The sequence below is a fragment of the Phasianus colchicus genome, chromosome 1, assembly GCF_987193195.1.
Source record: "Phasianus colchicus chromosome 1, bPhaCol1.hap1.1, whole genome shotgun sequence".
NCBI lineage: Eukaryota > Metazoa > Chordata > Aves > Galliformes > Phasianidae > Phasianus > Phasianus colchicus.
The window spans coordinates 184,253,008-184,264,253 of NC_143436.1; the positions used below are offsets into that span (position 1 = coordinate 184,253,008).

General features: G+C 50.2%; 1 protein-coding gene across 3 annotated transcripts; it reads right to left on the minus strand.

The window, feature by feature from the left end:
- Positions 1–1,791: 1,791 nt before the first annotated feature.
- Positions 1,792–11,158, minus strand: LOC149920304 (E3 ubiquitin-protein ligase PHF7-like). 3 transcript variants are annotated; one of them, XM_090133987.1, is made up of 9 exons: positions 6,464–11,158; positions 6,222–6,344; positions 5,818–5,909; positions 5,621–5,722; positions 5,249–5,373; positions 4,943–5,105; positions 4,745–4,851; positions 4,403–4,516; positions 1,792–4,262 (listed from the first exon to the last, which is right to left on the minus strand). In XM_090133987.1, exons 2-9 carry the CDS (start codon positions 6,262–6,264, stop codon positions 3,101–3,103), a joined length of 1,908 nt encoding a protein of 635 aa, XP_089990113.1. In that variant the 5' UTR covers positions 6,265–6,344; positions 6,464–11,158; the 3' UTR covers positions 1,792–3,100. The 3 variants fall into 3 exon arrangements, with proteins under 3 accessions (XP_089990113.1, XP_089990112.1, XP_089990114.1); XM_090133988.1 differs by having other exon boundaries at positions 1,794–3,978; positions 4,144–4,262; positions 6,222–11,158; XM_090133986.1 differs by having other exon boundaries at positions 6,222–11,158.
- Between the last annotated feature and the right edge of the window lie 88 nt (positions 11,159–11,246).

The following is an 11,246-nucleotide window of genomic DNA, read 5'->3' on the forward strand; positions in this document are numbered from 1 at the left end:
AGTGATTCTCAGCGTAGGTCGGGCAAGCTTCACCAGCCGCACTTGTCATGAGATGGGATTCCCAAAGTGACTATCTGAGATGTGAGCAACTTTGTTGTGCACGTCTAAATTTAGATGAGAAACGAATCAGGAGAGTATTAGAGTGCATTGTGTGTGAATAAGCTGTTCTTCCAACAGCAGAAGAGGACCAGGGAATAGAATGAAGATTTTTGCCTCGACAGAGCTTCTGTTGGATTCAATATGGACATACACACGTTTTCTAGAGGAAATTTCACTTTTGCGCCTAGCATGACGTTTGTAGTTGTCATTTAGAAAAACGGTTGCAGTAATTTAAATTGAGAGGTCAGAGCATAAGCTGTGATTTGCAGTGTGAGTATAATCCTGAGTGTCACACAAGCCTTCCACTTCCTTTTTCTTTCTCTTGTTTTTCTTACCTTGTTTTAGGCTTTCATTTTACTGCAACAGCTGTATGTATCACTGCTTGGCATTACTTCTGCCTCTGCACAATGGGGCTGGATAGCCAATAGTCTCTTCAATAAAAATGCTGTTGTTATATTATTTCGGTCTTTAGTGCATTTTTTAAAATAAATGGCCCATAATAAATAAACTCAGTGGCACTGAGTGCACTCTCAGCAGATTTGGAGACGACACCAAACTGAGCGGTGCAGCTGACACTTCGGAGGGAAGGGAAGCCACCCAGAGGGACCTGGACAGGCTGGAGAAGTGGGCCCATGAAAACCCAAGGAGGTTCAACAAGGGCAACTTCAAGGTGTTGCGCTTGGGTCGGGGCAATGCCAGGTGTTTATACGGACTGGGGGAAGATCTCCTGGAGAGCAGCCCTGCAGAAAAGGACTTGGTGGTCCTGATGTACGAGCAGGTGGGCATGAGCCAGCAGTGTGGTCTTCCTTGTAGCCCGGAAGGCCAGCTGTGTTCTGGGCTGCATTAAAAAAGGGGTGGCCAGCAGGGAGAGGGAGGTGATTGTCCCCCTCTGCTCAGCTCTTGGGAGGCCCCATCTGGAGTACTGCGTCCAGGCCTGGGGCCCCCGTACAAGAAAGACACAGAGCTCCTGGAATGGGTCCAGAAGAGGGCCACTAAGGTGATCAGAGGGCTGGAGCACCTCTCCTGCAAAGAAAGGTTGAGGGAACTGAGCTAGTTTAGCCAGGAGAAGAGAAGGCCGCGGGGAGACTTCATTGTGGCCTTCCCATACTTCCCATAGTAGGGAGCATATAAACAGGAGGGGGAACGGCTGTTTACAGGGGTGGATAGTGATCGGACAAGGGAGAGTGGTTTTAAACTGAGACAGGGGAGGTTTAGGTTGGATATTAGGAGGAAGTTTTTCACCCAGAGGGTGGTGAAGCACTGGAACAGGTTGCCCAAGGAGGTTGTGGATGCCCCATCCCTGGAGGCATTCAAGGCCAGGCTGGATGTGGCTCTGGGCAGCCCGGTCTGCTGGTTGGCGACCCCGCACATAGCAGGGGGGTTGAAACTCGATGATCATTGTGGTCCTATTCAACCCAGGCCATTGAATGATTCTATGAGTCTATGAGTCTATGAGTCTATGAGTCTGTGAGTCTATGAGTCTATAATACTGTGATTCTGTGATTCTGTGATTCTGTGATTCTGTGATTCAAGGGCAGGTTGGATTGGACCATGGGCAGCCTGATCTGGTGGACAGCAACCTTGCCCAAGGCAGGGGAACTGGAACTAGATGGTCTTTAATGTCCCTTCCAACCTAAGCCATTCTGTGACTCTAGGATGTAATGATCTTAGCATTTCCCCGAATTGCTTTAAATCTCATGGAGCTATGATATGTTTATTTAATATTGTAATCGTATTGGACTCTTATTCATTCCCTTGCCTCTTTAGTCTCGGGGCCAGGACTGTAAGTGGCATTGTGTGGGCAGTACTTGAGTATTACTGCCAGAAGTAGGGCCATGAGCAAGTTCATTGCATCTCCTTTGTGTTAGCTCCTTCCATTTTTCTCTGATAAGAAACTGAGCTCAGCCTCCGCTGATGTAATTCAAGCTAATTTTCATTAGTTTTGCTAAGAGCAGAGCTGTAATGACAGCATTTGTGTGTGTATGCATCTAGCACATATTGCTAGGGTTGGAAGTAAGAAGAGGCGGGCAGTGGGCAGCTGGAATACTGCAGGTTCCTGTTGGCACTGCTGACATCAGATCTTGGCATCTGACATCAGGAGAGGTTCCAGAGGGCCTGTAGTTAAAGAGCAGCTGGTGACAGAAGGTAGGCAGATACTGCAATGAAGTGAGTGAGTGCAGTTTCTCTGTCCTCTTGCTTCAGAGGTGTCTGATTTACCTGTTTTTACATCTTGTGCACCCTGCTCCTTACGCAGAGGATATACCCTTTGTCCTTCTTCATCCTCAGTGCTCTCACAGTGTACGTGGAGTATTCGGTTCCCGGTTTAGAGAGAAGACACTCTACAGCTTTTTTTGGGTTGAATTTTTGGTTTTAATTTTTGTTGTGATTTTGAAATTTTTGTTGTTGGTATTCCACATCAGAACATCTTGTAAAGCAGTGGGAGTTAGAGAGTTAATGTTCTGGTTCTGTGGACTGCTTTTTTGAAGGGAGGAGCGGCACTCCCCAGAGGACTTTGGGCTCAGAGGAAGAAAGGTGCAGCTCCCGGCAGGGCACCGGCCGCTCTTCCTCTCGCGGCCTCTTGGTTTCACAGCGGAGAAGCTCGTGGTTCCTCTGCAGTCCACAGAGTAAGGCCCCGGTTTTGGACATTCTCTCTCCCATTTTGTTTGATTTGTTGGTCTCAATTCCAATTGTATTGTGTTGTGTTGTATTATCTTGCATTATCACTACCTACAATTCCGAAATTGTAGGTGGTGAATGAACGTTCCTCGTCAGATCGTTGCCGCTGCTTTGTAGTCACGGGGCCGTGCCGGACCAGCTGGTCAGCTGTTAACTCTTCTTTTTCTTCCCTCTCTCTTTCTTTTTGTTTTGTCTTTTTTCCCAGGCCTGCTGCCCCCCTGTCACGGACAGATCTAGAGATAACTCCGTGACAACTCTTTTGGGTTGGCTGCTGGGGACAGGAGCCGGCTCGTGGCTCTGGCACATGGCAGCTCCTGCAGTGTCTTCAGGGCTGGTCCCGGGAGTGGCGGCGTGCCTGAGAAGGCCGCCGCTGCCTGGAACGGCGGCTGGGGCTTCCTCCCGATTGTCTTTGGGAATTGGAAGCCCGACGATCGCGGGGGGAACGGCTTCGATCTTGGGCCTGCCCCCGCTGAAGAAGACTGGAACGTCTTCTGTCTTCAGGAGGCAGGGAATCCCTGGGGGACCTCGATGCCGCCTGTCCGGCAGAGCTCTGGGTGCTGCTCCCAGCACCTTGGGCCGGACTGATTCTGCTGCCACGGCGTCCTCGGGGCTGGCTTGAGGGATTTGAGAGGGAGGACTGGCTTTGTCTCTGGCCTGGCCCCTGCTGTCCGTGGCATCTTCTGTTTGCAGCCTCCGCGGAATTGTTGGTTGCCCTCTGCCTGGCAGAGGTGTGCATGCTCCTCCCAGCACGTGAGGCTGCAGAGCGTCTGCTGCCACCAGGTCTTCTGAGCTGGCTCGGGGAATTTGAGGCACGACCCTTTAGCGGAGAGCGGCTTCTTGTTCGGCCTGTGCCCTGCTGCCTGGATTGCCTTCTGCGCTCAGCCGCTGGGGAATTGCTGGAGTGCCCCACTTCCTGCTGGCTGCTGGATCCGTGGGTGCTGCTCTCAGCCCCTGGAGCTGGTGTTTGGCTGCTCCCCTGGTGTTCTTGGTTGGATTTGCGCCTCTGGCTTTTCCTCTCTCCTGTCCTGGGCTGGCTGGACAGGCTGCCGCGCTTAGGCATCTGGGAACTCTGAGACGACTCCGATGCTGCCTGGCTGGTGGAGGCAGATCTGTGGTCGTCAGGTGCTGGGGAGCTATGAGATGGCCCCTCCGCCTCCTGGCTGGCAGTGCTGGGACCAGCAAGCTGCGACTCGGCACTGGAGGCTGTAAGGAGAGGCAGGAAGGTCAACAGGATGACCCAGCAGCCCCATGGAGGGAGAGGATCCCAGCCCTCCCAGGGCAGAGAAACTCTGGCAAAGCCGCACTGAGGAGCCGCTGCCAGGCCTTGCTTGGCCCCAGGGCAGCAGTCCACGGCTCTTTGCCCCTTACCTGTGCCCACGCCAGCACAGATGTCACACTCCCAGGTGCTGATGCTGTCGCTCAAGACGGAGCAGCGCCGGTGGGTGCCCTGCGCAGCACACGAGGTGCACAGGAGCAGCTCCCAGGGTCTGGGGAACAAAAAGAGGCTTAGCTGTGTGCACAAAATGAGTCAAGCAAGGGAGCGGCGGGCACGGCTCTTGAGCTCAGTCCTTGCTCCCCAGCCTGTGCGGAGGCTGAGATCCCACGCAGGGCTGCTGAGGTAACTCACCCCTCTTCCTCTGCTTGCTCCCTGCCTTCTGCGTGAAGGCACTCGCTGACATCACAGCGCTGGTGTGTCTCGTGCAGAGTTTCGTAGGTCTCCCTGTCCTCCCATGTTGGTCTTCTGCCGGAGAAGGGAGAGAAAGCAGTGAGCCCTCAGTGCCCCAGGCATAGGGCAGATCTGGGGCATCCCTGCTCTTCCCGCGCAAGCCCATTCCCAGCTTCTCCATGAAGCTGCGGCCAATGGAGCTCAAGGGACAGCAGAGGGTCAGCTGGGCCTGCTCGGGGCAATCCCTGGGCAGGCACAGCACTTGCGCCTCAGTATCTGGAGAGCTGGGCAGAAGGCACCAACCTGGCTGGGATTTGGATCCCGAGGAGATGCATTTCTTTCCGGAACTGCATCCTGTCTCTGCAGACGGGACATTGGAAGCGCAGAATGCCAGCGCTCATGGCCTGTCCCTGCAGCGGTAACACAAGCAGCCAGAGTGTGAGCGGGGCCTGGTGCAGCTGAGCACCTGCTGTGACTGCAGAGCAAGGGGAGGGCTCCTACCTGGATGCAGCCCCGGTGAAACCAGGCCTGTGTGCACACTGGGCACACCATGGTGTGGTAGGACTTCTTGTCCCCCACGGGCTCCAGGCAGATGACGCAGTTTGTGTCTTGCTCTGGAGCTGCCTCCACTGCCTGCTGAGGGCGGTGCTCACAGCAGAAGGACCTGGGGGAAGACGGACAGGATGCGTGAGCTGAGAAGTGCTGAGATGCCAGCAGAGGAACACGAAGGAGTTGGTTGCGTGCTTCGGCACTGGGAAGCAGCCCTGCAGGTTCCTCCCTTGTTTGGCTGCTGCTGACAGCCCTTACCTGTGCTGCCCAAAGAAGTGCGTGACACATTCCCCATCCGCTGCACAGGGCAGATGAAAGCTGCGTTCACAGCCTGTCTCTGCGCAGTAGATGGAGGCCCCCTTCTCTCCACAAACGAAGCAGTGCTGGAAAGAGAAGAGCAGCCCCCATTAGCAGCAGGCTCGGGGCCTCTGAGGCCAACGCCATGCCTCTAGGCAGGGCACAGAATGCAGGCACTGCTGGGTCATGCTCTGCAGACGCGCCCGGCAGACAAGTTTAATCTGCTAGAGCAGAACTTTGTCCTGCTGCTGCCCGGAAAGACTGCCAGTGCTTCCTTAGGGTCCAGGCTTAGCTGGTGCTGGCACAAACATCCCCGTTCCTCCAGATCCTCACCTTCTGCTCTGCCTCCTCGATTGCGCCTCGGATGGCATCAAGGGGGATCTTCAGAACCGCCCTCTGTCCGGCAGTGTGCTCGTAAAGGCCGTCGGCAAAAAACTGTAGAAGAGAAAAGAGCGGGATGTCATGAGGACGGGATGGAAAAGAGGGAGCATCCCTGGCTGGAAGGTGGAAGGAGCCCTGAGGGAACTCACCAAGCAAAACTTGTGGACGCAAAGCCCGCTCTCGCCAAGCGTGGGCCCGCAGGTGTCCGGGTGAACATCTGCTCGGCGGCACAGCATGCATACTGAAGAGGAGAGAGCAAATAGAAGCAGCAGTGAGTGCCAGGCGTCCCTGAGGACTGCTGCCAGGGGCGTGTCCCGGCTCTGCCACGCAGGATGAGGGGCAGGGCTGGAAGATGCGAGGGGGAAAGGGCCATTGTAGGCCCCACAGTCACAGCAGGCACGCACAGGCCAACCTGGCTGAGGAGCAGAGGGGCCATGCCCAGCGGTGCCTGGGGAGCCCCTGCCTGCCCCTGCCTCCCCTCTCACACACAGGCAGAGCCCGCAGGACCTCTCTGCCCGGCAGAGAGCTGCAGGCAGAGATACTTGGCTCTCACCTTCAACCTCCGGGTGGGAGGTCTTCTGCTTCCTTTTGGACATGGCACGCGTCGACAGTGAGCGCTTGGAGTCCCTGCCCAGTCAGCGCTGGGCTTTCTCTTCCACTCTCTCCTCTGCCGACTCTGCGGGAGAAGCAGGACGAGAGGGAGTTAGCAGCTCAGGCCCCCAGGCCTGAGTGGGGACCCCTCCTCACTGAGCAGCCTCAGGCAGCCCCTCGCTCCCTGCCCTCTCCTCTCCTCACCTCACCAGGTCGCACTGAGCCACGGTCTGAGCCCGGCCTGGCCTAACCCGGGCCTGGCCCCATAGGTCACAATGGCTGCTCCGTGACACCCTTTGTGAGGCAGTCACTACCTCACAGAGGGGTGAGGGCGTGGGCCCTCCGCCCAAGCAAGATGGCAGCTGTTGCAGGCAGTGCAGAGAGGTGCGTGCTGCTGGCCAGGGCGCGGGGAGGACGGTTTGCCTCCTTCGACCTGCTGGCAGCACTCCCCTTGCCAGAGGCAGGAACAGAGCTGTCCCTGGCCAGAATTGCAGCCCTGGAGCCTCACTCGGGCACCACTGCTCCTCCACCCCAAGCCTGTTTCCAGCTTCTCCGTGAAGCTGAGGCCAACACTCACAGGCCAGTAAAGGGCTAGGCCTGCTGTGGGCAACTGTAGCAACTTTCCCCTCAATTGTTCTTTCAAGCACAGAGCTACAAACCATCCAGCCCAGTCACCAAAAATTGTATTCTGTTCAATTTCCATTCACGCAACACAGCTTCAACTTTTTGTTTTACTGGATTCTTCTCTTCAATTTCCGTACAACTGAAAAAGAATGCCGGAGACATTCTCTGTATCTGCAAGTTTGGAATGCTTTCAGCAAGTGAAAATAATCCTGCCTATCGGATGTTATGGAACGTTTGAATTTTTATGCCCGTAGTCCATTTTGCAGCATTTAGCAAGCTCACTGAAATACAGCCTAACTTTCAAAATGCAATTTTCTGGGGCCATGTTGCATTTTTAAATATCAAAATCTACAGCACCATCAGAAAATTAGTTTAATCTCTCAAAAATCACGTCAAAGTATTCTACGGTATCGGGGCTACTTTTCTCACCATTCCCGTGTCTCAATTCAGACTAGCAAAATGCTCACAGCCAGCACGCATTCTTTCCTTTTTCATCACGTCACACTCATTTACATCACTGGAGCTGAAGCAGTCAGGACCATTAGAGAGGTGCAAAGTCTCAGAACAGTTATTTACTAAATGTCTGTGAAGTAGCATAAGTCTGCACTTTCTCCTTTATGCACTGGAATCTCTTCAACTCTCAAAAGCACCTATAAGCTGGGAAGCAGGGAAGATGCTGGCATCTTCTAACACTGGCATCTTTTTTTTTAGCTGTTAACTCAGAAAATAGTGTTTCCGATCATCTTTTAAGAGGTTAAGAGCTCAAGCATTTTTGTCACGACATAGCTGATCATGGTGGTATCTTCTGCCTAACTGACCAATGATTAGAGGAACTACTCATCAAGTGTCTAGACATCTACATTCTAGGCAGTCTTCAGCCGTAAGTCCAGAAGAACAATATCCTTGTCTACTAGCCTGATTTCTAACTGGAAAAAAAAAAAAAAAAAAAAAGAAAAAAAGAAAAATCTTTATTCCTGATGGGAAAGCCCAGCATTACACTGTCATCAGGTACCCAAGTGTCAGAAGCTCGGAAAAAGAACATGTGAAACAAAGCATTAAGGTGTACTGAAGGAAATCTAGTGTCTCTTTCTTACATTTGTCTCTCTTATCCGCCCAGGGTCTATCTACAATCCTACCTTCACTTATAATCCAAGCAGCAAGCCTCCCATTCCTCCTGAGAGTCAGTGTCCTTCTACAAAGTTTCCTCATCCCCTGACTCCTACAGTCACAACTCTTGAGTGCCCATTTTCAAAAAAGGCTACCATCGAGCTTATAGTCACTGCTCCTGAGAGTGATTTGTTTTGAACTCTTTACTTGAGACTAAACCCCTTCTTCCTGATAAAGTGTTTTAGACATTGAAAACCACTGTGCCAACTTCCTACGCTTTTATCATGTTTTTTAATAAAATCTAGATTTATACTCACAAAAAGAATGGTGAACAAGAGAAGGCACCTAATATTTCTCCTTTTTTACTGTGAAATCAATGAAGGGACTACTACATGGGAACTCTCTCCAGAGGACTTGAACAAATGAATCTCTAGCATATGGAAATTTCATTCTGAATGACAAACAAGACCAAGGGCCTCATTCTGAATCATTAACTCCGAAATGTTTACAGCTGGGATCAGCAGAATTGATATCAAAGAGAAACCATAGACCGTCCTTTGATGGTACGACCACTGATGCTCCCCTGCACAGTGGAATCTTCAGAGATCCAATTTTGACCAAGTTCAGAAGCATGAAAACTGGAAAATGTCTCCTTAGCTTTTTTGCTTGATTGTTGCTATTTTTTCCTCCTTGAGGGAAAAGTAACCTCATTGAGCCCATTGCAGATTAAACTAATTTGACAGCAGAAGGGATGACTGTGGAATGAGAACATCTGGAAGAAGAAGAGTTACCTTTTTGGCCCAAAACTATCTATGAAAAAGAGTCTGGGATTCCAACACAAACTATTATTCTCTAAAGCTAGCAGAAATAGAGGACTAAGCGTGGAAAGCAGAACAGTGGGGAAAAGAATTAGAAAAGCCTCTGTTATGGGAAGGAAGTTTGTTCTATGGCATTTTGTTTCTTGTGAGACCGAAATTTCCATCTCCAAATATGAGAGGAGACCTTAGTCTTGAGAATGTCTTTGACGCCACATTTCGTTCTAACGCTTCTCATCTATATGCTGTTTAATGTACATCAAGCTTAAGTGAGAACCACCTGTAGAGTGTCACTGGGGGTTGGCAGTGTTGCATTTTTGTTGAGATTGTGTTCTATCCTCTCTGAATTTATTTTACCAAATCTATTTTACCTCGAGGCAACTGGAATTCCAAATACTATCTGAGAAAAAAATTCTGGAGGCTGTAGTATCATTTTGCTAAGTAAATGAATGTGAAAGTTTGGTGCCCCAGCTGTCTCGGTGCATTTTTTTGCATGTTTTTGGTAGTTTGCTAAACTACCGGGGTTACTTGTTTCTTCCTGTTCTTAATTTGTTTTGATTCTTGGAATGCTTTTCTTAGCTTTGTCCTTGTTTTGTTTTGCTCCTGATTATGATTTTGTTGGGCTTCATTAAGAGCAATCATTGTATTATGCTCTCTTGCTTTTGAAGGCACTTCTGCTTTTTTTTCTTCCTTTTTTCTTTTTTTTCCTTTCTTAATGAAAGATGCTGTACAGAAAGAAGCCGTTGATTTGTACAGTTTCTTTGCTGGAAGCAACAGTGGATCTCAGTCTGACCTCAACCTTTTGTCAGATGTGCTTGAAGAGTAAGAAAGGTCTAGGTTCAAGTTCTACTGATTGCCATTAGAAACTTAAAACAGCTTCAGCCCGTGCTCCGTCTCAGACATTAAACTGCTGGAGTGCTTCACAGAGAGCAGCATTCACACAGAGGTGACGTTTTAGACAAAGGCCTTAAGGAAGATAAAGGTGCTCCTTTATCTAGGATAAGGAAAGCAAAGTTATAGTATTATCTTGCAAAAGCAGCCGATAGAGCTAAAGGAGGGAGGGATTCGAGTTTTTGAAGAAATGCTGTTGAAAGTCCTCAAACTCCTCCCACTGAGATTTACCGATGTGGCTGAAGCCACAACCCTTATTCCCTGATGCTCACTGCTCGGCTCCTGTTCAGCTCAGTATCTTGTTCTGAAACTTCTTGCTTTGCCTGCCACCTTTTGGTGCTGCTCTTGCTGCCTCTGGCCACTGTTTTGCTGTTTCTTGTCACTGCTTTACCACTGCCATTTCCACTTAGCTGAACGGCATCGGAAGATTTCTACTCCTTGGAGAGACAGCTTCATCAGGTGTGGGGCAGAGCGTGGATCTGTGCCCTGCAGTCCATACCTCTGAGTTTTAAAAACCCAAATCCAGGTTTGACAGCAGGCCTTTTGAATGGGATTAATCTCAGACGCCTTAATCGGTCTCTGTATTACAAAGGCCCTTATGTTTGAGCTAATTTTGCTCGATTCTCTCTATAATCAAAGGAGAAGTAAATATTTTTCGAGCATGATCCATCTAATTTTGATAGTGATTCTCAGCGTAGGTCGGGCAAGCTTCACCAGCCGCACTTGTCATGAGATGGGATTCCCAAAGTGACTATCTGAGATGTGAGCAACTTTGTTGTGCACGTCTAAATTTAGATGAGAAACGAATCAGGAGAGTATTAGAGTGCATTGTGTGTGAATAAGCTGTTCTTCCAACAGCAGAAGAGGACCAGGGAATAGAATGAAGATTTTTGCCTCGACAGAGCTTCTGTTGGATTCAATATGGACATACACACGTTTTCTAGAGGAAATTTCACTTTTGCGCCTAGCATGACGTTTGTAGTTGTCATTTAGAAAAACGGTTGCAGTAATTTAAATTGAGAGGTCAGAGCATAAGCTGTGATTTGCAGTGTGAGTATAATCCTGAGTGTCACACAAGCCTTCCACTTCCTTTTTCTTTCTCTTGTTTTTCTTACCTTGTTTTAGGCTTTCATTTTACTGCAACAGCTGTATGTATCACTGCTTGGCATTACTTCTGCCTCTGCACAATGGGGCTGGATAGCCAATAGTCTCTTCAATAAAAATGCTGTTGTTATATTATTTCGGTCTTTAGTGCATTTTTTAAAATAAATGGCCCATAATAAATAAACTCAGTGGCACTGAGTGCACTCTCAGCAGATTTGGAGACGACACCAAACTGAGCGGTGCAGCTGACACTTCGGAGGGAAGGGAAGCCACCCAGAGGGACCTGGACAGGCTGGAGAAGTGGGCCCATGAAAACCCAAGGAGGTTCAACAAGGGCAACTTCAAGGTGTTGCGCTTGGGTCGGGGCAATGCCAGGTGTTTATACAGACTGGGGGAAGATCTCCTGGAGAGCAGCCCTGCAGAAAAGGACTTGGTGGTCCTGATGT